This window comes from Pleurodeles waltl, chromosome 12 (genome assembly GCF_031143425.1).
Source record: "Pleurodeles waltl isolate 20211129_DDA chromosome 12, aPleWal1.hap1.20221129, whole genome shotgun sequence".
Lineage (NCBI taxonomy): Eukaryota > Metazoa > Chordata > Amphibia > Caudata > Salamandridae > Pleurodeles > Pleurodeles waltl.
In genome coordinates, this window is record NC_090451.1 from 636626905 (window position 1) to 636648235 (window position 21331).

The 21331-nt window shown below is 44.6% G+C and overlaps 1 protein-coding gene across 1 annotated transcript in view; it reads right to left on the minus strand.

Moving 5' to 3' along the window:
- The window catches only part of HAX1 (HCLS1 associated protein X-1), a 44295-nt gene extending 25403 nt beyond the window's left edge, over positions 1-18892 (minus strand). Inside the window, exon 1 of the mRNA XM_069218109.1 lies at positions 18728-18892. Coding sequence (XP_069074210.1) covers positions 18728-18777 — 50 coding nt within the window. The 5' untranslated portion in view covers positions 18778-18892. The remainder of the gene's footprint in view (positions 1-18727) is intronic.
- Positions 18893-21331: the final 2439 nt, after the last annotated feature.

Consider the following 21331-nt stretch of genomic DNA (forward strand, 5'->3'; position numbering starts at 1 on the left):
ATCCCCCTGGCAGTAAATCATACAGGGGCTATTGCTGGTGGATAATATTGTCTTCTTTAATACAGTCCTTATTAAATGAGATGTTGAGTCTTTGAAAAGTTAAGTAAGCCCCCTATTTCACATCATTCACTTCCACTAGCACACAACCCACACACAGCTTCCCTACATTCATTTTTGGACACCAAGCAGCCTCACACACTTTAGATGTATCCAACATCTCCATCAAGCTTAAACACAGACTTTTACCTACACACCGAGGCTGCCCCAAAAAATATATATATATCACATCACACTAACCACACAATTGCATCTAACAGGCCACAGATACACCTAGGGAATATGTCATAACTGCCTAATGCAATAACTACAACTCATCCCCATACCCTCAGAATACATCTTCCCTCTGGGTGCCACCAAAAACAAAATCCCATAAACAGACACACCAAGGTCAAACCATACATCACTCCCAATTCTGCACTGCCCAGTACACTTAAAAAGAGGCACTAGCAGGACTACACTCTCCCAATCCCAACAAGCACATCTCCTCGTCTTACCTCCTCAGGGAAACCCTGCCCAATGCAAAGATCCCCTCTAGTATCTCCCAAGTACATTTTACAACACTCTCTTCCACTCTAAGCACAGTTGCCTTCTCTCATCCACACTTAAATGTCCAAGCTACTCCACTAACATATTCCAACCAATACTCACACTACTGAAACCCTGACAACCTCACTAAAACACACCACTGAAGAACCACTTTGATATCAGCCTTCTTTCAACCATCACTGCACCACTACACTCAATCACTGAAGGAAATAGCAGAATACCCCAACTATATTGGAAATGATCAATGACAAAAGGACCTTAACATTAAGGAATCTATTCTGAAATCACAAAATGAATCCAGCATAACTTATGCAACCATAACTGCAGGGAGAAGTAAAGAAGAAATGCAAGCTAGATAAGTTCACATTTCCTTCAGTCCCTTCATTTTAAATGGACAGTAGGCCATTAGAAACTGCCCATAAATTCAGAACCAGATGGTCCAGTATGATCGAATGCCAGCAGATGAAAATACTATGCGCGGCTTCCACAGAATCCAGTTTTCCCACTTACAAACTCTACTGATGTTAATGACTCCAAGTTAAAACAGTTTGGTAGGGAAACTAACAAGCTGAAAAGAATAAATCACCCTGAACCTCCGCCACCAAAACCTGTACCACTAGAGAAAATACTAGAACATGGCACACAGGCACTAAGGCCCGCGTTACGAACCTGGTGGTCCCATGAGTGCCAGGTTCGCTGATGGTGGTCGGACCACCGTCAATGCAGCAGTCTGAGCGCCATATTACGACTCCGGCAGTCCTGCAGTGGTCAGACCACCAGCACCGCCAGTTTTAGTCTGCCCGGAAGTCTTAATCCACCACTTGGCATGGGAAATACAGGGCCCCCCCCTTGCCAGCACCCTTGCAGTGTTCACTGTCTGCTTTGCAAACAGTGAAGATTGCGAGGGTACTGGTGCACCCTGCACTCTACAGCATTGCCGCTGTCTCGATTACAAGCCGGAGACAATGCTGTAAAGTGTTTCCCGATAAGCCGGCGGGCAGAAATTCAGGTTTCCACCCACCAACCTAGTGGGAAACTCGTAATGGGCCCGGCGGAGAGGTAGCCACATTGGTGGCAACCTCCCCGTCGTAATTTCGTCAGACGGCTTAAACTGTCTGCCAAAATCATAAAGAGGCCCACAATGTGAGGCAAAGCTCTTGTAACAAGTTGATGACTGAAGAAAGGTAATTAATGACTCTCCAAATTCCAGACAGTCATGTAGCTCACTAGAGACGCTAGCAAACTTGGAGCATACCCATCCCATCGTACTACTAACATCACAATATACTTCCAAAAACCTCATGAATTTTTTTTGTAATCAAGGTAATATTTTTAAACTCTAAAAGCATTACCCCAACTTCATACCTTTTCCAACTCATCTATAGTTAACATGGCATTTTTACTACCATAGGCCAGTGAGTACATTAAACAAGTTAACTGTTTGTAATCAAGAACAGCTTAAATAAACGTTAGCCTTCATGAATGTATTTGCCTGTTTTTAAAAGGTTTGGGAATGCCAGCATATTTAAATATACATTTATATAGTACCCTTTAAAATTAGATGCACAACACATCAGAAATGAGGCACTCATTAGCTGATTGGGGCATCACAGTGCCCACCCAAAAACCTGGACAATATCCAATTATCATCAAGTATCTTGAGAAACTAATACACTAGAGCCCACATATGGGACACTCACTCATCAAAATATAATTAGGCACAATATTGACATGGAAACAAAAAGTTCATTTTCTAAAACCATTCAATCTTCCTCTCCCAGCGTGCAAAACAAAATGGCAGCAGGTTCTTAAAATGGCAGTAGACCCTACATCAAACTACGAAAATATAGACACCTTGACCCTGGAGCCACTTACTCCAGTATTGGAACTTTCATAGATTCACATGCTTGAATCCTTCCCCGTCGTCGAGATGGGAGCCCCTGGTACATTAAAACAGCTATACACATAAGCTACTGCATGAGAAAAGGCCTAAAGGCTTTCACGTTAGCAGCCTATCCTTATCACTATGAGTAAAAGGACCAAAGCAAGGTCCAGCCCATCAGACTCCCCCACCCTCAGATTCTTTTACCGCAAATCGTGCTAGGGAGTCTCCATTGAGCTCTGCTCAGTCAACTCTTCAGAGAAGTTCATCTCTACTATTTTCTTCTCCAGAAAAGAGGATTTCCTACAGCAAATAAGGTGTCATATTCTTACTTTACTTAAAGGAGCTCTATTTTAAGAGAATTCATCATGTCTGATAAAGAAAAGAAAAGTATTTTCAGAGCCTGTAAGACCTGTGGGGGAAAAAAGACTTCACTTTGAAGACCCACACAAGGACTCCATTTATTGCCTCTATCCTGACCATGTAGCCAAAGACTGCAAGGTTTGCAGGACCTTTTCCGACAAAACCCTCAAAGACAGAGCGGGTAGGCTGCTAATTTGGCACCAGAAGTTGAAGTCCAGATCTAACCCAGTGTCTGGTTCTGACAGTGAGGACTCTTCAACTTCCTCCAGAAAACTACAGAAAAGAGGTAGATCTCCTCAAGCCCACCAATCTGAGGATCTACCTAAAAAGGCTCATAAAAAGACCAAACGGGTGTCTTCTAAACCTGGCAGTCCTTCCAGTTCTCCTCACAGGAGTTCTGTTTCATCTAAAAGACACTCTAAAGAACTATCTGTCTCCTCAGAGAACAGCAAAAGAGCCTTTTCTGAGCCTCCAACGCCACCTTCTGTGGTAAAACATGTCTTTACGAGGCCATTTGAAAAATCTGCGACGACAGTCGACGAGAGCACCATCGACGGCAGTGTCTAAAGGTGTCTTTACAGCCTCGTCATTGACTGCGACAACATCTACAGTCTCTACAGCGGCGTCTTCCTCATCGATTATCATCTCAACGACATCCTCGTCGACGGCTTTTGTGGTTACTTCGCCCATTGCCTCTCCTTCATTGATGCTACCGCCGGTGAGACCATCTACGTTCTACCGTCGTCAGCTTCCTCGTCGATGAGATTTTCTCCATAGTCAGTGATGTCTCCGTCAACGACCTCGTTGGCGCTGCCGTTAACGATACCGTTGACGATGCTGATACCGTCGACAATGCAGTCGGTGATGCCGACGACGATGCCATCCACGAACCCTTTGATGAGGGTTAAAGCACATAGGAAGTCTGATTTCCTTTCGCCATTGGTGACATCTCCAAGTAGGGTATCAGTCTTGGTACCTACACATTTATTGGAACAAGAGGATTCAGATGAAGAGCCTTTTGGGGTTGCACATAGCTCATCAGAACTGCATGTCAAGTGCCAGGATCTAGAGGAGGACACACAGGATGATCCGCACTCATATTATCCACAATCACACCAGTATCCCTATCAGGAGCACATGGTTTCTTTGCCAGGGTCACTCATAGTTGATTTGCAGCGGATGTTGGATGACTATAGGAGGCGGTTTCCACCAGCTGACTTGGAAGTTCAGTTGCCTTCTGTCATGCCCTCTGTGCCACTTCCTTCTACTCCGGTTCATCCAGGGGTCCAGCCATTACATGTGCCACCACAGACACCAATTTCGATCCCTACACAGGATTTGTCCTCTTCTGATGATGATGATGATGATGATGATGGAGAGGAGGGAGAATTGCCAGATGCCATAACAGAGTGGGACGACTATCAAATTCCTACTCCATCCTCACCCTCTCCGGTTCATGTGGATTACCCTCCTGGTGACATCAGCGGTTTCCACAACTTGCTTCAAAGAGCTGCGAAGAGGTTTGAGTTGCCCATGCCCACGAAGCAGATGAACTGCTTCTTGTATGATTTCAAGGAACCATTTCAAAAAAGTGTAAAATCCATGCCGATTGTGGACTATATCTGGGATGAGGGCATCATAGTAACGAAGAACCCGGCTACAGTCACCCCGGTTCTACCTCGCCTTGACAAAAAGTATAAGGCACTTGAAGACTCTCCGGCCTGTCTCACGGGCCATCCTAGACCGGACTCAGTTATTGCCCAGGCGGCACAGCGCAGATCTAGGAACCCTTCAGCACCAATCTCTGCCCCACCGGACAAGGAGGGTAGGAGGCTAGATAATATAGGAAAACGCTTTTCTTTGATGGCTTTGCTTATTATAAGGGTTTCTAATTCTTTGGCTATCATGGGCAGATATGATAGACAGCTATGGGCGGACACATTGCGCCCTATCTGGATCAACTGCCAGAGGATTCTAAATTAGAAGCCAATAAAGTCTTGCAAGAAGGGGAAAGGTCTTCTGCCGAAGTCATAGACTGTGCTATGGATATCGCCACCATGGCTTTCCGTCAGATGGTAGGTGCCGCGGTTCTCAGGAGGCAGGGTTGGCTCCGGGTGACTTTTTTTTTAGACCCGAAGTCCAGAACAAAATTCTAGACCTTCCTTTGATGGCGACGCCCTATTCAGGAAGCACATTGATGATGCGCTTCAGTCAATAAAGACGGACACTGACACGGCCAGGTCCCTTGGCACCCTGCTGTTTAAAAGGCAGTCTTTTCGAGGAGCTTGAGACCGGGGGTATTTATCGTATAGACCAGGCTTTCAACAGTATAGATACCCATCTGCGCCATCTCATTCCTTTCGCCCTCAGTTCCAATAAAGAATGCCTCCGCAGGCGGCTTATTCGAGAGCTTCACAGAGAGGAAAGGCCGGAAGACAACCGAAAGATACAGGCCGTAGACAATGATTTGCTACCGTCTCTGGCTACGAACCTTCCCTTGGACACAAGACTAGGGGGAAGGATTTCCCTCTACTTTCACAACTGGCAAAAGATCAGACCAATGGATCCTAAATCTCATTCAATTTGGCCATACTTTGGAGTTCCTGCAGTAGCCTCCTACAAAACCTCCTCTCCCTCGAAAGGTGAAGCACTTGCATCTGCTTAAGCAGGAGGTTGAGTCCATGCTTCTCAAGGGAGCTATAGAAAGGGTTCCACATCAGGACAGAGGAAAGGGTTACTACTCCTGATTCTTCCTAGTTCGAAAGAAGCAGAAAAGTTGGCTTCCAATCTTAGACCTCAGGGATCTCAACACTTATCTAAAAAAAAAACAATCATTCCGTATGATCACCTTATCAGACATTCTGTCCCTTTTAAATCCGGGGGATTACATGGCCACCCTCGATTTGCAGGACACATATTTTGATATCCCTATTCACCCTTCCCACAGAAAGTACCTCAGATTTGCAGTAGCCGGAGACCATTTCCAGTTCAAAGTCTTACCCTTTGGCCTGAAATCGGCCCCCAGGATCTTCACCAAATGCTTGGCTCCAGTGGCAGCTTTCCTCAGAAGGCAGAACCATCAAGTCTTCTCGTATCTAGACGATTGGCTGGTCAAAGCCAGATCTCAGGCGCAGAAGTCCACTAGCGCTTGTATCGAGCTATTCACGAGCCTGGGCCTAACGGTCAATAGTGAAAAGTCAGCATTCCACCCCTTAAAGAGGAGACATTTTTTAGGGGCAATACTGGACACCTCCACCAACAATGCAGCCCCTACAGAGGACAGACAGATAAAGCTCATATCCCTCGTGAGGCGTTTACAAAAAAAGAAAGTGCGTTTCAGTTTGCTTCTTCAAGTCCCTGTTAGGGATGATGTCCTGCATTCCTCTGGTACCTTTCTGTTGTCTAAAAATGAGGCCCCTAGAGGAGCAGTTAGATCTTCAGTGGACGCAATCCATGGGGTCTTTCGACGATATCATCAGAATAACGAAGCCCATGATATCATCTCTACCTCAGTGGACTCAGGAGTCTCACTTAGCGAGGAGGCTTTCTTTCTTCCCCATCAAGCACCTTGGTTGATAACTACGGACGCTTCTCTCGAGGGATGAGGTGCCTTCCTCCAGCACCTACGAGTCAGGGGCAAATGGAAGCCACATCAGAAGATCTTCCACATCAATTACCTCAAATTGAAAGCTGTTCGACTTGCGCTTTTCTCCCAAAAATAAGAGGTTCATCAGTTTTCATCCGGACGGACAACGCAACGACAATGCATTATATCAACAAGCAGGGAGGAACCAGGGGAACCAGGCCTCTGCTCTTATCGAGAGGATCTCAGCGCATTTGGGAATGGTCTATCAGCCACAAGGTAAACCTTCGAGCGGAACATGTCCCAGGCGTACAGAACATCATTGCGGATTCCCTGAGCAGATCCCGGTAGTCCAACCACAAATGGGATTTGGACCAATGAGTCTTGATTCAAGTCTTCTTCCGAGGGGGGAAACCGAACGTGGATCTCTTTGCTACCCTGCAGAATGCGAAATGCCGTTTCTTTGCAAGTCGGGATCAACATCGGGGCTCTGGGGGAATGTGTTTTCCATGGCATGGTCAGGAATTTATGCTTACGCTTTTCTTCCCATTCCCCTGATACCAAGAGTTCTGGCGAAGATCAAGATCTAACGCTGCAAGCTCCTTTGGATTGCTCCGGCATGGCCTCGTCAGTTTTGGTATATGGAACTCCTTCACCTATCGCAGAGCCGCAGCATCCCTCTACCAGTGATGCCCTCCCTGCTAACGATGAACGAGGGCCAAGTTCTCCACCTGGATCCACTTCACTTGACAGCCTGGGTCCTGAACACCATGAGTCTGCGCATCTAGATATACCTTCGGATTGCAGAGCCATCCTCGCCAAAGCTGCAGCTGAGAGTACCAACAAATGTTATCGTCTGAAGTGGAGGAGATTTTGCTCATGGTGTGCACAAGTTCAGGTGCATCCTTTTTCTTCATCACCGCAGCAGATACTAACTTATCTTCTACTCCTGGCCATAACGGGTTTGGCTATTTCCTTGATTAAGGTCCACCTGGCAGGGATTTCCCTTTATAGGCGTACAGAGAACGTGCCTCCTCTGTGGTCGGCAAGGGTCATAAAACTGTTTAAGGGTCTGTTCAGGTCCTTTCCCCCAGTTCGGCCTCCTCCTCCATCATGGCACCTTAATTTGGTCTTGTCTCAATTAACGAAACTACCGTTTGAGCCAATTCACAAAGCGGATTTGAAGTTTCTATCCTGGAAAGTCTCTCTTCTTCTCGCTCTTACCTCAGCCAGAAGAGTGAGCGAGATATAGGCATTCACTATCCAGGATCTTTTTTTACAATTCAAAAGGGATAAGGTAATTTTGTGAACAAATCCAAAATTCATACCTAAGGTCCCGTCGGATTTTCATATAAACCAGCCGGTGATACTGAACCCATACTTTCCTAATCCATTGACACCAGCAGAGCAAGCTCTGCATTCTTTGGACATTCAGAGGTGCCTGAAGTTATATCTTGATAGAACTAAACAATTTAGACAATCAAACCCACTTTTCGTGGCTTTCAGTGCTCCGCGTAAGGGATGAGCATTAGCTAAACAGGGAATTGCGTGGTGGATAGCCTCTGCGATTAACTATTGTCATACCGCGGCAGGAAAAAACTTACAGAATTCAGCGTGTGCACATTCAACAAGAAAAATGGCTGCATCCATGGCACTTTTTGCAGGAGTGCCCATTCAGGATATCTGCAGGGCAGCCACGTGGAAGTCAGCGCATACTTTTGCAAGGCATTACTGTTAAAGAGGAAACTCAGCAAGGTGATATGGCGGAAGGACAAGCGGTGTTACAACATCTTTTCCAGCAACGGTGAGCTGTTTTATTTCTTTATTCCTTTTTCCCCACCAGCCCAGTTTAATTTGCACACATTGTATAGGTTTGTTTCTTCCTTTTAAGGCTGTGATATTTCTTGTTTTACCTACTCAGAGTAACGTTCTTTTGTCATATTTTGTTGCTTATCTCATATGGTATATTTCCTACATAATCTTTTTCTTTAAGGATTTGGCTGATATATGTATGTTCCTGGATTATATACATACATATATATATATATATATATATATATATATATATATATATATATATAGATATATATATACACACACAACAGGTATACATATGGATTGATGCTATACAATGTGCTTCAGTACTGCTTGCTATTTTGATTCAAGCATGTGAATCTATGAAAGTTCCAATACTGGAGTAAGAAAATAAGTTACTTACCTGGAACTGTAGTTCTCTAGTATTGGAATCTTTCATAGATTCACATGTGACCCTCCCTCCTCCCCTGGGAAGCTCACCTTTTCCTGTCTTCTTCAGATACTCTAACACTCGTGCTTGAGAAAATCTGAGGGAAGGGAGCTCCTCTCAGGAGGGTTCTAGATGGAGGGGGAAGCCTGATTGGCTGGACCTTGCTTTGGTCCTTTTACTCATAGTGATAAGGATAGGCTACTAAAGTGAAAGCGTTTAGGCCTTTTCTCATTGCAGTAGCTTATGTGTATAGCTGTTTTGATGTACCAGGGGCTCCCATCTCGACGACGGGGAAGGATTTAAGCATGTGAATCTATGAAAGATCCCAAAACTGGAGAACTACAGTTACAGGTAAGTAACTTATTTTCTTACTGTAGAATCAAACAAACAGCTCTGTGCAATCAACATTGGACTTGGCTACCATCAATACTGCAGAAAAATTATAACTCCTACTAATGCAGGTCAAAATGGCTACACTATTCCTAACTACAAGCAACTGCAACCCCAGCCAGAAAATTTCCAACTTAAAAAAACTGACCAACTAAAAATTTGTTTCTACAGCGTAGCAGGATGGAACAAACTTCAAGATCACGAAGATGCTAGAAAGTTCTTCTTAAGTTTTTATATTATATGCTATGCCTCCATCAAACATGGGAAAGGATACGGTAAAGTGGATTATTTTTTAGGGTGGGTGGTCACCTACCTCAAGGAAGAATACTACTAAATTGTCAGGGTGAACTTTAAAGTCACTAAATTAACCTGTGCTCAACCCCCTGGTAGCTGTGGTACAGAGTACGCATGCCAAATTTAGGGCAATATGTAATCATTCAATCAATATAGGCAGAGCACGGCACTCTCACACTGGGGGCATCTGGGCACTGGGGTGTGAGGCCTCTGTCGAAAAGCCAGGTTTTGATTTGCTTTCTGAAGTCTGCAAGGGAGGGTTCTGTTCGAAGGTGAAGGAGAAAGTCGTTCCAGGTCTTGGTAGCGATGTAAGAGGAGTAGCCACTGCTGCGGCGGGTGAGCACGAGGGCCAGTGTGGAGCAGCAAAGGTATCTGGTGGCCTGATGGAAATTCAGTTGGTGCTTGATGTAAGGTCCTTGATCATGTAAGGCCTAGTAGGCGTGGGTGAGGATCTTGAATTGGCATCTCTTGTGGATGGGGAGCCAGTGGAGGTTTCTGAGGTAGGGGGTTATGTGGGTCCTTTTGGTGCGGTCCAAGATGAGTCTGGCTGCAGTGTTCTTTATGGTCTAAACATGTAAAGTAAAAAAGTCAAAACACCAAACAATAAAAATCCAAAACTGATTTAGACAAAATAAGTTTTAATAAACAAAACCATATAAAAATAAAAATTCCTTAAGGTTACCTGGAGATATGAATTTTTTAAGTTTTAAATTAAAACAGCACACTAAGCAACAGTGACAGTCCAAGGAAGCAATAGGCAGGATCTAGGCATGATTTCAGGCCAACTTTGAGAAAGTGAACGTCAGATACACCAAGAGGGTCCGTTCATTCTGGTCAAAGATTTTGCCTTCTGACTTAATCTTCTTTATGGAGCTCAAAATCCTCCAGCGGGTCAAGCCTGAAGCTGTATCTGAGGAAATATGTCTCTGTATTTGTATCTGTTCTCATGACGGCATCAGATGTTTTCAAAGTCCAAAACATTTTCTAAGTCTCCGCTTTTAAAGGTTTCTCGAGCAGCTTCTTTGGGTGCCGTCTAATGCTTCCAGTACCTCAGGGACAGCACTTAGGGTGCAGAACTAACTCCAGCAGATGCCACCATCAAGGTCCAGTCCAGGTGGTACTGATTACTGAAGACTTCAGTAAAAAGGTCTTTTGAGGTTTGTTATGTTCCTCTAGCCACACAGATGGTTGGAAAACTGAGTCTTGGAGTTCAGTTTGTTTATCCTGGTACAAGAGGTAGCAGGTCCGGTCCAGTCTTTCAGGGCTCCTCTCAGGTTGCAACAAACTGAGTCCAGTCATCTTCTGATCTTCCACACATTCCGAAAGAGGTAATACACAGTGGTAGCTATCTATAAATGTGCTTTATTGATTATGTTTTTTATTTTAAACTTCAAAACAATAAATAGAGGTCTTTTATGGGCAAACTATCTAAATGGGGAACCCCAGAAAAACTTTCAAAGGCCTTTTATATAAACCTTAGTCCCCACTTCAGTGTCTAGGTCTCCGCCACAATACTTCCCTCCTGGTACACTTCCACAGCCAGAGAAAACAACTTTATCCCCATCTTGGGCACAGGAACATACTGAGGGCTTTTGAAGTGGAATAGACGTCCCTTTATTACCGAGCATCATGTATACATATATCATCACACTGGCCACATGCACAACATAAACTTAGGATGTTAGTGCTAGGTGCCTTTCGTATCAGCGGTTTCTCTACTGTGCCATGTAAACAACATAGAATGGGATTAGGTAACAAAACATGGTATGAATCTGACTGCACATTAATTCACCTTTAGTGAGTGAGTGAAACAACCTATAATGCAGAATAGCGAGATAAGACCATTAAACAAGACTAAGAAGGTGTCTACGCCACCTATCCTGAGAAATGACAGATCCTGTACCAAGCTTGAGATACTCTGGACTATGTTTTAAAGGGCTGACCTGGGCTTGGCACACAGCTGCAGGCTAGCCTAGTCACGGCACACAGCATGCTGGGCCCTTAATGTTTAAATGATGTGTGCACTCGGGCATGAATGTTTAAGCTCTCTGCCCTGAACACGGAACACACACACACATATATATCTTTTGAGGAGTTAACCACTGTTTTACCTTGATCGTACATTTTATCCTTTAACAGTTTCTATCCTCAAATTACGTGTCATTTTAGAAAGCTTTCTTCCACAATACTCCCAAAGCCCTGCATGAAAAGTTGACTCACATCCTTCTGCTGGATTTTCTCTTTTCTTTCCTCCGAGAGACACGTCTTACAGTCCATACTCTGGGTGACTTCTATTTCAGAGTATAGCTTTCTCTCATTCTCATGCCTGTCTCCTTAATCTCTCTTGTAATTCTTCAAATGGCTGTCACCTAATTTCAAAAATCATAATTTCACCCTAATTTAAAACGTTGCCCCTTCAATCTAACACAACCTTATCCCTGCTAGCTCATTTCCTCATCCTTTTACCTAGAACCACTAAAGATCCCGCCTAAATGAAATTAACATAATCTATCACAAAGTAATTGGGGTACGTACATGAATGAATGAAAATCTTTATTTCGATTATAAAAAATAATCATAAAACCACAAGATCATGTCATACAATAACGATTCATATAATAGAATAAAAACTGCATGCTTAAAATCCATAAATCTCATCAGTACAAAAGGCACATTGGCATTAAAATTTTAGAACAAGCATCATGCTAATTAAAATAAATAAATAAATCCTCAGACAATTACAATAAAAAAAAAAAACACATTCATAATCTTATTACAGAAAGTGCAATCTTAAAAAAAAAAAAAAAAAAAAAAAAAAAAAAAGGAGGGGGGGCCCCGTGGCAACAATAGGTTTGTTCATCATTTGTAAGTATATAAAAGCAGGGCGATAATGGTAGAAACCCATGGCTTTAAAAACAGGCAGCAAAAACCTCCTTCTAGGTGGATCATAGTGACTGCAAAACAGGACCAGATGTTCTAAGGTCTGGGGCGAAACACTGAACAAGGACAAACCTTGATCAAGGACGGCTCATGCCTGGGAGGGTAACATAGGCTATATCGGACACAGCCTAATCTAAACCTGGTAAGGAGTCGTTTCTCCCATGGATTTTTAACAAAAGAAAGCTAGGGTCCCTAGCCAGGACTAGTGTTTAAAAGCAACAAAGCCCTGGCAGAGAGACTATCCAATGCCAGATTTTCTTTACCCTCTCTGGCTTGCTGAAGAAAAAACTCCTTCACAACCTTTCTGTCTGACCGTTTTAGCAATTACGGATTATAAAATCCTTCAGGACGTCCCAGTGACAAAGCCATAGATCTAAAATAACTAAGCCATTGGATTTTATGGCCTTGCTCGCACCCAAGGCAGTCCTCCATGACCTCCCTGTTAAATGTAGTGAACTCCTTACTCCAATCCACAGCATCATAGGGGCAATTTTAGCATAATCTTCTGCAAATTCCAGGCCAAGCTCCTCATGCATAAACAAACTTGGGCTGGCAGGACCCACCCCCAATAATTTCCTACAGAAGAGGTTTTCTTCTCAGGGTACATGCATTTCTTTACTGAGAGCACATTGCTAATTGCATTAACCAACAATAACCACTGAATTAACCATGTATTGCTGAGTAGCATGCTACTCACTCTAAAGTGCTTCAACGCCTCATCAGGGGTAGTATGCACTATATAAATGCAAAATTACAAACAGCTGAATCCAGTTAAAAATAGATGACAACACAACATTGACAGATAAAATCTATATAAAACAAAGGTGATCCGTTCTATCCACGCTTCTGTTTAACTTGTACCTACCCAACATTGAAGGAACACAAAAATAAAAAAAAGCTGGTCCCCCGAGCTAAAAGGGTGTCCTTTATGTATAATTCAGTTTGCAGACAATATAATCCTGCTAGAATTTACCTGACTTTGTTGACAACATATTCTAAACAAATTACGTTTGTACTACGTAAGAAATAAACTCAAGGTAAACTATGAAAAGACAAAAGTCCTAAGATACGCACTGAGAAAAAAATAAAATAATCCAGGCTACATTTGGAATCTAGGTAGCAAAACCATCTCAGGTGGTCAAACCTGCACATAACTGTGAGTTGAATTCCATGAAAGAGGACAATTAAAACCACAGCTGCAAGTCATGGAAAACAAAACGGCTGTACTAAGGTTCACTTTTAAAGTTATCTAGGAAACAAGATGTACCTGAAGAACTTCTCTATTTAACCCCTTTGCTGCTAAGCCTTTTACCCCCAGTGCCAAGGCTTTTTTTTGGCTATTCTGGGTAGTTCCCCCTTAGGGCTCAATAACTTTTTGTCCACATAGGCAATCCAAGCCTAATTTGTGTCCTTTTTTCCCCAACATCCTGCGGATTCTAAAGGTGCCCAGGGTTTGTGGATTCCCCTGGAGGGGACCAAGACAATAGGCAAATATAGCAAATTTTTGAGTTTAAAAAAAAAAGGGAAAAAATGCTTCAGATAAAAGTGTCTGTTTTTCCCCTAAAAATAGCATCCACGAACAGTTTGCTGTACTGAAGTCACCATCTTCCCAGCTTTCGGAAAATGCAGAGCTGAATCAAAAAGAAGCCTGAGCCTATATTCTGTCCCAGTCCGACCCTCCTTGCAATGATTTAATTTTGACATGTTGTAAAAGTACATAGGGTATTTTAATAAATAGATGTGTAATATATGACCTAACTCAAGAATCCTGGACAGGATGAAAATACTATCTTCTTTTATCTAATTATTATATCACTTACAGTGTTTTTATGCTGTTAGGATGGAAAGGCCCTCTGCATGGCAAGAGATGTGTACCCTGCCCTGATTACCTACCTGTATTATTGTCCAGATCACTAATGCTGATTTTTTTGTTGTAGGGGATTATGTATTGTGCATGTGCATCATGACATAGGCATGTCCCACAGAGTGCAGTCTTGTTAGACTGGAAGGGGCACCCAAAGTGCTAACTTCATAGTGCTGGAAGGCTTCCGCCTTCACCAGGAGTTAAGCAGCACAAGTGCGGTGGTGGTAGCATACCCAGTAGTGATCAGTAGGAATGAACAGGACCTTTTTACCCTCTCTCACTCATCTTTTTTAAAAGTTCAGCTTCTGTGGCTTAACTCACCTTCGGCCTACACAATGTAGATGTGAAATGCTGCATAGTGCAGGAGTAGTGACTGTGTGGTTGTACGTGTGCCCGGGAAGGGTACAATACAGGGATGGAACAGTTCTATGTAATAAATATGAGATTGATACATGTACTGAGTGTATGTATGCCTGAGAGTAATATACTACGAGAAATGTAGTGCAAGCATGTACCGGGTGTATGTATGCTTGCGTGAAGTACAATACACGAAGGGTGAAAAGTTGAACAGCACACACATGGTGCATTGGTGTGCTGGCAGTGCTTCTGTTTTAAAATAAGAACACTCGGTTGAAAATAAGAAAGGCTACGATGCTCAACAGTGCGCACAGATTGAATGTGTGTGCTGAATGTATTTGTACCTGTAATGGTACAATGCATGGAAGTGACAAAACTGTGCAGTAAGTGTGCTGTGAATGCACACGGAGTGCCAATGTGCCTGCATAGATATATTACAAAGAGGACCCTTGATTCCTATGTGGGAAGCCCAGGCATGCTAGGTGAAAACATGGGGAGGAGAGGAATCCCCCACAACAGATTTGTGAATTGCTGCTCTTCTGTGAGCTGACAGAGACACAAACTGTAAGGAATTGGGAGGCTCCCTCTGCATTTCAAAAGATTGTGCGTTGAGCCAGTGACAGATTACATAGAAGGGGGCTGGACACTTCAGACAGGAAGATGGGGCTGATGAGGGAGTCATAAAAAGGAGGGCTGGGAACCTGGGATTAAACTTTTGATGTCCAAATATCACTGTGGCTGACATTCAGGTTTAAACACTGGTCACCTGCATGAATTGTGTTGTGGATCGCTCAGCTTCTGAGTTGTGACTTCTGAGACAGACATCTTTCAAAAGGAAAGAAGAAAGATGTGTCAAAAGAAGCAGAATCCCAACATGAAACTTCATAGGCTAAGACTCTAAATCAATTTGGTTTCTGAAAAAGGACTATAAGAAGGGGGAGGTTGAGTCCCTAAACATTTTTTGTCTGTCAGGCAGCTAGACGGGCTGTGTGAGAAAGGGAAGCTCTGCAAGACTTCTGCCTATGACCAGGATTGAGGGCAAAGGCTTGTTAGTCTCCGCACTGGGTGAGGGGACTTCACCCAGGACACCAAAATTAACTGTCCTGGAACACCAGCACCTGCCTGCTTGCCAAAACAGTATGCCCTGTGAGGGAGTAGAGTGTGTTAAAGGAGCAAGGTCCAGTGGGGAGTTCTGCATGAGAATTCCCTGAGCGAGGTGTAAGGCTGTGCACTGACTAGGCCATTGCTTATGTACAATGTCAGCTCCAGGACCCTCAAATGCCAGGAGAGGGGCGTGCTGTTCTGAACTGTATCAGAAGCACTGGTGGGAAGCACCAAGCTACATCGCCACGCTGTTGTGATCCTGCATGGCAGAGTGGGTCACCGGTAAACTAAGTTAGGCCAGGTGCACAGGACCTGTAATGGCCAAAGTTGGCGACTCTGCATACCAGAAGGGGCCCCAGTACTGAGGGCGATCGCATAAGGAGAGACTGTGCCGAGATCAGGAGTACCGCACCAACCCCAAATGCCAGGAGGGACTGCCATTACCACTTTGGCCTAGGATTTGGGTTGTCGCCTAGACTGAAGGAGAACTGCTATGAGCTGTGTCGAACCTGCACACTGATCTGCATCTGATGAAGTCCCAGAGGCTCATCAAGACACCACTGAGGACGTTGTATCCATGTTGGAGCTACAGTTGGGACCTGGAGGATGACACCAGCACCCCATTCCTCTCTGCTAGGGGGAAGAGCAATTTACCTTCTTGTGTGTGCAAAGCGGAAGCAGCTCCATTCACTGGAAACCAACTGGCAGCTCACTTCAAGAGGAAGAGCATGCAACGCAGAGTGCTGCTGTGTTCATCTAGGGTAATTTGACTTCCTCACTCAGGATCCAGACTTGGGAGCACCCAAGGAGAGGGCATTTGCTGCACTGCCATAGCACAGGAGCGGTTTAGACTGAAACCAGGCCTTTGGGCTTTAGACTAGTGAGTATGGATTTAGACATTGATTTATTATGTGCACAGTTTGTATTTCGAGTCCTGTTCACTGACCTCTATCTACACCCCTCCAGCCCTTCATTGAGGGAGCCTTAACTGCTCGACAATGGCTAGCACTGAGTCAAGTGCAGAAGGGTTAGTAGGCCCAGTTGTTTAGAACCCATAGTAGGCCAGGCCACAAGACAGCAGGAGTAAAAGGCCCCAACCACCACGGTAGGTAAGTAGCCCCTGCATTCCCCCATGACCATCTGAAAGGGGTGCTGACCAGAGTTCCCTGTAGAATGTGCCCGTGCGTCATACCTCCTCTGAGCGCGCAATCTTAATTTCGAAGAGCGCACGCTTCACATATCACACTTGAAACCTTTGCAGCTGCTGTTTTTAAAAAGAAGCAGCGCAAAAAAACGGCCACCTACATGTAAGAAAGGTACAAGGAACAGCAGCGGTTTTCTCACCTGGAAGAGCAGACCACCGTGGAAGAGGAGAAAAGCAGTTTTGTATTCCTCTTCCAAGGCACTGTGTGTGGGCTGCAGAGGGTCAGAAGTATGCAGCAAGTGGCTCTCGCACAGGCTACTTTTCACTAGTTTTAGAAATAGCGGGCGGTGGCTATAGGAGCGGTGTCTCCCATTAATATATTTTTAGGGCTATATACACTAATTAGTATTGCTGTGCATCAAAAGGCATGACCTTGCTGTTTGCTGCATTCTATTGTTTGACCGAGGATGACTTTAACTAATACTTCCTTCAAACTCTGTGTTCTGGGCATTGTAAACTTTTACCAACAGACAGTTGATGCTGCAGGGATGTCTTTTGTCGGTTTTGGCCCACCCATTCCACTCCTGAGGGTGATGATTAATAAGATAAAGATGCCGGTAAATCATGCAATAAAAAGCATGTACAATGTGATAAAGTCTCTTAAAAATTCACAAAAGTACCTTTCTTTAGTACGCAGAAGCTTTGACATGAATACCTCACATTAAAGCACTTCACAGAGAAGCACTTATTAAAAGTGAGAGTTTTTAAACATGAACTTAGCAGCCCCACCTCTCCTTTGCCCTGGCAACATTTTTGTGAACAGGGAGGCAAGTAAGTTCTCATATGCATCCTGTATGTTGCCCAAAAGTATAGAGTATTAAATCAAACATCATGTTTGTCACCGCATACTCGGAACTAACCTATTTGAAGGTACTTTCATATGAGATAATAAAGAAAGCTCAGGACTTCTGAAATACAATATTTGCCTAACGTCACACTGTTTGACTAAGCGGGGAAGCCGGAATTAACTCTGGGTTTTTGGTCTCACTTTAAATAATCAGCCACTAAATGAGTATCCTTTTGTCTCCCCTTTGACCTCAAATGTTAATGCTAAGTTCTTAAATCTTTGTACATAATTTCTACATTACTTATCAAGCACTAGAGAGATAGGCGAGCTGCACAGCTTTATAAACCCATTTAATGCAATGAATGCTAATAAGGAAACAAATGAGCCTATATGCATAAACTGGAACCTAGGTAACTATCGCATTCATGGTCGGTTTCTTGGCTCACATAGCCTTGGCTGCACTGCACAAACACCCTACAGCCGCACACAGAGGAAAGAAATTAGAAGAGACATTGGTTCTGACATATACTAGGTAACTTTTTATACGCTTTAATTTAAACCAATAATCAAATGTGATTTGATTATAAAAGTATGTATTGTCTAAAAACACCTATCTTTGTAGTTTGCGAGAAATCGCAGTGGCTGAGTTACGTTTGGTCTTGGTGCAGGCAAGTCAGACCTTTCATTAGTTGCCGCCAGGACCACCGGTAGAGGGGTGGTCTACAGCGCTTCCCTCTATGCCAGGAGAGTAGGTAGTTCCGCCTATCCCAGGTGGGTGAACAGTGGCCTTTCCCACCAGAGGGTGTAGTAGCTCCCCCTCATTTCGAAAGTCATCCCATGCTAGCTCCCACCTTTGAGTCGATGCACTATGTGCGCGAGACTCTGCGTCAGCTGTTACCCCCCGCTCTTGGTGTGTCGGGGGGCTGGGGGCTACGTGTGGCCAACAGGGCTCCTTCAAAACCCTGTAGTTGGTCAGAAGGTAACCACATACCTTTGTATGTGGGTGGGTAGGCAAGCCGGCCAGGTGTGAGAGTTAAAAGCAGGAGCACTGGACCAGTGCGCGTCGCTCGTCCTTAGCAGGGTTGTGGGGGTCGATACAGCCTCTTACCTCCTTCCCGGGACTCCGAAGAAGCCCCTAAACAGGTCATAGACACTCATGATGAAAGCAGAGACCCTCGGGAAATGGCGTAGGTACGTCCCGAGGACACTGGAAGTACAGAAACCAACAGTGCGTCAGCGGAGACGGCTGGGACTGCCACACTGCCGGCAGACAGGCGGAGGCCGACGAATGTCGTAAAACCGCCACACTGCCGGAAAACGAGATGAGGTAATGAATGTCGCAAAGCAGCCCCATTGCCGTTGCTCGAGACAAGCGTAAGCAAGCAGCCGAGGTCAGACATCACTACATCGCTGTAAACGTATCGCTTGAGTTGGATGATTTTCAAATAATTTTTCTCCCGCTGTAATTTGAGCCTCTAATCAAAATGTTTCTTATTGGTTATTTAGGTCGAGGCTCGTGGGAGACTTGGGAGTTTCGGCCGATTTACTTCACCCTGTTTCTTGCGCTTCTTGTATTTCCTCTTTTTTGCTGGGGAATGTACGGAAGGAAACCTTGAACGTGGCCTCCAGTGATGAACAATCCACCTGTCTGCAGGCCTGGGCCATGAACAATTTAGTCTGTTACTCCAGGATAACTTTGGGGTGTATACTAAGATGGAACTCACAGGATTGAGTATCCTGATCCTATACTCCCAGCAGCATAGGCAGATGGAATGATGGACCATTATAAATGTCTGTCTGTCTCCCAATCCCTACGGGGCTTGCCGACCAAACGTTCGGGAGGAGACATCATACTGCACTAGAAATAATTTGTGTGAGGAAAACAACTCTCTGGGTAGAGCAAGGGTCGGATCAGTGTCAAAGGAGTGGAAAAAGGGAGGTGACAGTTGTGCCAGTAGGGGGCTATATGGCTTTGGTGATCGAGATACGAACCCAGCGACCCCCTAAACTGACTTTTGAGCTTTGAAGTTCCCAGATCCAGGCTGATATCTAGGATTACTTTATAGGCGAGGAATCTGCAGGTACAATTATCCATTAGAAGTTGCAAGTTGTTTTGGTTCAAAGTGAGGTTTCATTTTCAAGGCGACTTGTGATTTGTCCCTGAAACAAACCATAATGCTCCAGTACATAGACTCTGAATAGGTTTGCAGAGGGCAAGAACTATGGACCAAGAGAGACTGAAGTCCCACCCAGTGCAGATGCCACTTGTGATCAACTAAATGTAGACTGTTGAGTTAGTTTGTCCTGATGTTAAGGGACCCTGAAAGGTGACTGAAACCCTATGAAGGACCAGCGAATGTCTCAGAGCCCCTGACAATACTATATGATGCTCACATTATTCATCTGCACCTGAAATGATCTACCCCTTGTTGGAAAGCAAAAAGGCATTTATAGTCAGATACGTGGTCCACACCTTCAGAAAAATGTGATGGTGCTGGTTCATCCGAGACCGCTGATGCTCACTTCATCCAGGTGACCTACCCATTATGGAGATGATGCATCGTCACTACCATGAGCTTCGGAAAAGAAAGAAAAATGTCCTGACATACATCAGACTGGAATCAGTCATTCACCACCGAAAGCCACAGATGGTGTAGGAAGTTGGCTCTGTATGTGCTATTTCAAAGTAAGGAATAGCATGCACAGAGTCCAAGGGTTCCCCTTAGAGGTAAAATAGTGGTAAAAATAGATAATACTAATGCTCTATTTTGTGGTAGTGTGGTCGAGCAGTAGGCTTATCCAAGGAGTAGTGTTAAGCATTTGTTGTACATACACATAGACAATAAATGAGGTACACACACTCAGAGACAAATCCAGCCAATAGGTTTTTATATAGAAAAATATCTTTTCTTAGTTTATTTTAAGAACCACAGGTTCAAATTCTACATGTAATATCTCATTCGAAAGGTATTGCAGGTAAGTACTTTAGGAACTTTAAAGCATAAAAATTGCATGTATACTTTACAAGTTATTGACAAATAGCTGTTTTAAAAGTGGACACTTAGTGCAATTTTCACAGTTCCTAGGGGAGGTAAGTTTTGGTTAGTTTTACCAGGTAAGTAAGACACTTACAGGGTTCAGTTCTTGGTCCAAGGTAGCCCACCGTTGGGGGTTCAGAGCAACCCCAAAGTCACCACACCAGCAGCTCAGGGCCGGTCAGGTGCAGAGTTCAAAGTGGTGCCCAAAACACATAGGCTAGAATGGAGAGAAGGGGGTGCCCCGGTTCCGGTCTGCTTGCAGGTAAGTACCCGCGTCTTCGGAGGGCAGACCAGAGGGGTTTTGTAGGGCACCGGGGGGGACACAAGTCCACACAGAGATTTCACCCTCAGCAGCGCGGGGGCGGCCGGGTGCAGTGTAGAAACAAGCGTCGGGTTTTCAATGTTAGTCTATGAGAGATCTCGGGATCTCTTCAGCGCTGCAGGCAGGCAAGGGGGGGATTCCTCGGGGAAACCTCCACTTGGGCGAGGGAGAGGGACTCCTGGGGGTCACTCCTCCAGTGAAAGTCCGGTCCTTCAGGTCCTGGGGGCTGCGGGTGCAGGGTCTCTCCCAGGCGTCGGGACTTTAGGTTCAAAGAGTCGCGGTCAGGGGAAGCCTCGGGATTCCCTCTGCAGGCGGCGCTGTGGGGGCTCAGGGGGGACAGGTTTTGGTACTC